This window comes from Triticum aestivum, chromosome 5B, assembly GCF_018294505.1.
Source record: "Triticum aestivum cultivar Chinese Spring chromosome 5B, IWGSC CS RefSeq v2.1, whole genome shotgun sequence".
In the NCBI taxonomy this organism is placed as follows: domain Eukaryota; kingdom Viridiplantae; phylum Streptophyta; class Magnoliopsida; order Poales; family Poaceae; genus Triticum; species Triticum aestivum.
In genome coordinates, this window is record NC_057807.1 from 140,613,554 (window position 1) to 140,619,176 (window position 5,623).

Consider the following 5,623-nt stretch of genomic DNA (forward strand, 5'->3'; position numbering starts at 1 on the left):
AATGATTTTAGAAAGATACCCATGTCACCCTTTTTGAAAGAGATTATAAACTGAAAAGGGGGATAATTGACCTAAAAGGTTTCTCCTTTTTGTTGAAAGTTGATCATCTCGACTCTATATTCGTGATTAGGACCATGCAGCTTTATGTTAGACTAGCTTGTCAAGACAATTCCGAATATTCGACCGCCCCCATCTCGATGGCATCATGCATGACATGACCAACAGATCAGTGTCTCGATTCACTGAACCTAGAAAAGATGCTGCACCCCATTTACACATACTGCTAGTGGATGGAAGAAAAACTATGCAGCGGTAACATATTTTGACGGGACAAAGAAGGAAATCCGGGTCATGTCTGGCACCGTCTCCAGCTTCTCAACGCACCATGAATTTGAGCGGTGATCATAAAAATAGCATTACAACGAGCGTCAAATTCGGATACAATGGAAAGAATCCAGGGGGTATAGAAAAATTATTGCTAATAAGAGAAGAGCATGGATTCGAGATCTCATAGAGCCATGAAATCTAAGATCAGCATACCAAACTTGTCTGACAAAAATGATGTACAGATTTGTTGTTTCCCACTTGAAACACTATTTCCTGAATTATAAGAACTATAAGAGAAAACTTCCATCACAGCTCTGGTGGGACCAAAAAACTGTGCCTGGCCATGAACACTGCCAATCATAACTCTTTTGGCAAAGCTGCGGAAGGACATTTTCCTAAGGTATTCCATAGTATGTAGTCTCCAGAAGAGGCCTGCCAAAGGAGAGCAATGTTATCAAAGAGTATCTTGTATTGATGGTCCGTACAGGGGTCTCATAACCGATTAGGGATAACACGGTAATTCAAGTACAATTTATCTGTTTGGATAAACAGATCAAATGTGTATTTGTGGAACAAATCTTTTGTGATGTTAGTCTAGCATAAATTATATTTTATGTTCAAGGTGTGAATTTTACAGATGAAAAGATCATGTTCCACAGAGGAAGTGGGGATAAGCAGGGATGAAGAGGGAAAAGGCAACCAGGCATCAACTAGTTATTCTAGAGGGAAGCCAGAGTCCTGCACAGGCCTGAACCCCCTCCCAGACCCCACCCACACACGCTGCCGCGTGTGCCTCGCCGCCCCAGCCTACCCAAACTGCCTCCCCCACCAGGCCACTGCTGCACTGGCGATGCCACGGCCAACCGGCTGTCCCTGTCTCAGGCTTAGGGCTGCACATCCACGTCCCGAATTGTTTCAGGCGACTTACAAATAACAAACACGACTTTATAAATACTGTGTGCAACAGAAGCTAGGATGGTGCTTCGCATCAGATCAAAATGCTTATAGTTAGTTCAGCACTAACAAAGCAAAGTACACCCTCTGTTCACAAATGACGTTTTGGCAGTTAAACTGTCAAAACGTCATTTGTGAACAGAGGGAGTAATACTTTTGCATATGCAAACCCACGCATGCACTGTACGATTCTTCCTGTAGTTTGTACAGTTCTCTTAGGGCAATTATTGAAATGTTGAGAAAATTCAGAAAAATAACAGGTTTTTCAGTGCATTGACTATTTATAGAACCAAAGTTCGAGGGAATGAGATAAGGAAGTCACCTGCATTGAGTATTCTACTGGGGCTTTGACAGAAGGGTAAACGGTTACCTGCAGAATATAGTACAGGAAACATGATGTTTAATGGTGACCCAATTATTTGAATAAAGAATGGGAGGAAATGCTACAACAAGGAGAAAATAACTATTTCATAATGGAGGTCAGGACATGAAAGGGTGTGATTCTTTAGCAATCTCTTCAGCATGGTAGTAAGGAAACTGTAATATGTACCACCTATCAAGCACTAAAACATAAGAACATGGACAAAATATATGTGTGGATATCGATTAAAATTTGTGAAGAACAATGGCTAAAAAAGTTAAGCTGGCATGAGGGCATCAACATTGGATAACAACAGTAAGCTACTTGACTGAGTGAGTGAAGATGGTGACCAAGAAAGGTTGTGGGTAACTTACAGATCTTGGGTCGATTATAAGACCAGACAGGGTACCACCAACTATCTTAAAAGACACCTGGAGAATATTTCATAATCAATTAATATTGAAAAACAAGTTCAAATGAGAAGTACATGTGCGCTGCTGTATGGATACTAAAAGACTTCACGGGTGTGCATAAGGAAGAACAAATATGATACAGTGGTTGTTCCAGAATCCAGATTATACTCTATGATCCCAGGTACAAATATGAATAACAGAATGTCATGCAAAATGAACAGCTGCATGATCCTATATCAACCAACAGAACAGAACAACTGAGAGCTAGTACTATATGCTGAGAAAGCAATACGAAGAAGAGTGGCCAGGCTTGTCAGAAATACAGTGACCGATATGATTGTTCCCAATGATCTCATATTCAAAATAACATCATGAAAGAATGACTTGACAAATTCCAACAACATTATGTTTCGGTAGAGGCAAACCTTAGCATAATTATAAGCCTGCCAAGACAATGGCTCTTCCAAGTCAACTGCTTGAAGGTCTTTGTTCATTTTTTCCATGAGGTAGTCATCCAAGTTGGCACCATTCTTAGCGTTATCTTCCTCACAATCACTATCTTCAGCAAATGCAGTGGTCACGACCGACCGAAATGATGAATTTACTCGTTGCGTTGTTCTAGGATGAAATTTAACAGTACCAGAGAAGGTAGCTTCAATGCTCCTACCACTGAGGCCCCGGCCACTTGAAACAATTCTCCACTCAATTAAATGTTCTGTCATTGAAACCGTCCCAACTGATGGATTTCCGTCATATGATGCAACTCTTCTTCGAGGAAATGGCATTGTAACCATGCAAAATTCCATAAGAAACGGGGACTTGTAACCCTCCATCAGTCTCAGCTTAAATAGAAAAGCACCTTCATTCTCAGATACCATAGACAACTGGTAGAACCCTTTCACAGGTGGATTGATGTTGCATGGAGCTTGATAGTGCATCAAAACGAAATTTCCTAGTGGTGGTTGAAATAGCAGAGATTGCTTATCACCAGTAGGCTCTGAAGCTTGAACACAGTGGTGGAATGATGATACCTCCACACGGGCAGTTTTTAACCCAGTCAGTGGCAAAGAAACATCAGGTAACCCTTCCAGTTCAGCCCTACAGGTTAGTTGACCCGAAACAGAAAGGAAATCTGGCACATCATCACGGTCATATAGTGCAGCGTTTATAGTCTCCAGGCTAGAAAAGAGAGTCCGTTGCCTCCCTTTATATAGGTAAGGTTTCCAGGCAGGTTGCTTCTGGTCTGTCGGAAGAGGATCAGCTGAATACCCAGTTGTTCTAATCGAAGAAACATTGCCATAATTAAGATCCTGAGGTGTGCCTGCAAAAATATACTGTTAGCTTCGTTGGTTAATCAATAAAAAGATCCATGAAGCTAGATGATAGAACAGCACAAAGTGTTATATTCGACATGATACTCACCAAAAGGCATGGCACCAATGATGAAGCTTCGTAGTAATTCCTTGTCAAAAGGTCTTATACCACCTTTTAAAGAGTCTGACTGAGCAGCACCTACAGGCGAGGAAACTGATGCAACTGGGGCTGCAACAGGCGCAGCGATAGGTTTTGACCGGGCTGTAATGCCTATGCTTCCAGTCAATGAATCTAACAGTCCACCAACAGAGGGGCCTGAACTAACGATCACCTCTGGTTCAGCAACATCACCAGTAATTATGTCGCCAATAACATTCGCAACCATAAAGGCCCTATCATGGAACATGAAGTATGAGAGTCCAACTAGTGAACATGATCGTTAATTGATTGATAGTAGTATAAAACTCAAAAATATTAAAATATATGAGTTGAAAAATGGGGTTGCTAGTGTAAAGAATGAAACAACAAAGAACACACATAAATAAGGTAAGCAAACTTACATTACCCTGTTATGCACGGAAGATTGAGCAGAATGGAAGAAAGATTGCCATTCTCTTTTGCTGAACTCCCGCAATCAGGTCTTTTCAGTAGGCTCTCAAACGCATTAAATAACTGAGGATCCACCAGAGGCAGCACAAGGACATAATAGCTTCCACGTTTCTGAAGAACTACTGGCCACAGCATAAACCCACCCCCTTCCTCTTTGTCAATCTGAAGGGATATAATGTGACGAGTGATTGGATCATCGACCCAGGAATCCGATCCAACAGATGATAAGCTTGTGCGGATACCAGAGCCACGGGCCGTGCCTTCCCTGCACAATGTCATATTTAAGTGTTTATTGCAACTATTTTATAAGCCATGAACATACCATAACATGTGCTGATCGAGTTATAGTTTCATCAGTGGATGAACTTCTGAACTAATATGAATACCTATCTCGGATACATTTATCCTTTGTTCAGAAGAAACAGGCATTGCTAAGTAACGATTCTGCATCTAAATCATAATTCACTTCCAGGACGAGTAACATAGTATCTAATTTTTACTCGACCACGCCAATTCTCCGGAGAAAGCTAGTACAAGAACCAAGAAACAACGGCCAAACCTTCTCCGGCGGTTGGCAAACGCGGCGGCGACCTCGTAGTCCGCCGGCAGCGGCATCTCCGCGCCCTTCCCCGCCCCCTCCGCCTCCCACGCGACCCGCCACCGCTTCTCCACCACTGCAAACCGCCTGAAGGAAGGGGGGAGGTGAGTTCCTGGACCAGAAGGACCGAATCCTGGCGCGAGAATCCCCGGATTTCATCTCGGGGGTTCGCGAGGTGGGGTCGGTGTCGGGCGTGCGTACCTGGAGAAGGCAACCGCGTCGTTTGGCGTGAGGATCCAGATTGCGCGGATGCTGCACCCACCGCCGGACATGGATCGCCGGAGGTGTGGCCGCGCGGTGGTTGTGGCCTCGGCGCTTGTTTCTAGGATGGGATGGCCGGAGACTCGGAGGGGCCAGTTGGGAAGACGACAGGAAGAGTACGGGAACGTAAACCCGCCTCCCGGCTTAGGTTACTGTTTACATGTCCGTCTTCCCTGGAAGTTTACGTATTCTAGTTTACTTGTCACGAGTCACGTCTTCAACTAGACGATACCTCGCATGTCACGTCTTCAACTAGACGATACCTCTTCCCCTCAAAAAAAAAAAAAATTGACGATACCTCTGCATGTTGTTGCGAGATATTTTGCAACATATTGTAATGTGATTCATTGTATGAAACATGAATATTTGAAGTAATAATATAAAAAAGTTAAAACTAAAAATACATATAATTTATTATGTTTGATTACTATATAGTCGTAAAATGTTTATTAAATATATGTAGCATAATAGAATGAAAATTCTCATGTATGTTTGCATGTTGAAATGGGTCTTTTTTTCATGCATGTCATGATCAAGTGGCATGTTTGCATGTTAAGAGACATATGGTAGTGAGGTGAACATTTTCTTATGCATGTTGTGCGATAATGTGGCATATGCTTGCATGTTAAGAGAAATAGTTAGTGGGGGTAATTTTCATATAAAAGATATAGTGTTCTTCCGACGAAAAGAGATCATCTCCATCAGTCCCTCTTTATTTAAAAAGTACATGAAAAGTTGTAAGTCGTTCCATACACTACATGAATAGATATGATGATAAAGGGTCAC

General features: G+C 42.3%; 1 protein-coding gene across 1 annotated transcript; it reads right to left on the reverse strand.

The window, feature by feature from the left end:
* Nucleotides 1-370: 370 nt before the first annotated feature.
* On the reverse strand, nt 371-5,011 carry LOC123110848 (AP-5 complex subunit mu). The gene is made up of 8 exons (XM_044531473.1): nt 4,778-5,011; nt 4,538-4,663; nt 3,935-4,243; nt 3,478-3,761; nt 2,481-3,376; nt 2,017-2,073; nt 1,604-1,651; nt 371-759 (listed from the first exon to the last, which is right to left on the reverse strand). Exons 1-8 carry the CDS (start codon nt 4,846-4,848, stop codon nt 685-687), a joined length of 1,866 nt encoding a protein of 621 aa, XP_044387408.1. The 5' UTR covers nt 4,849-5,011; the 3' UTR covers nt 371-684.
* Nucleotides 5,012-5,623: the final 612 nt, after the last annotated feature.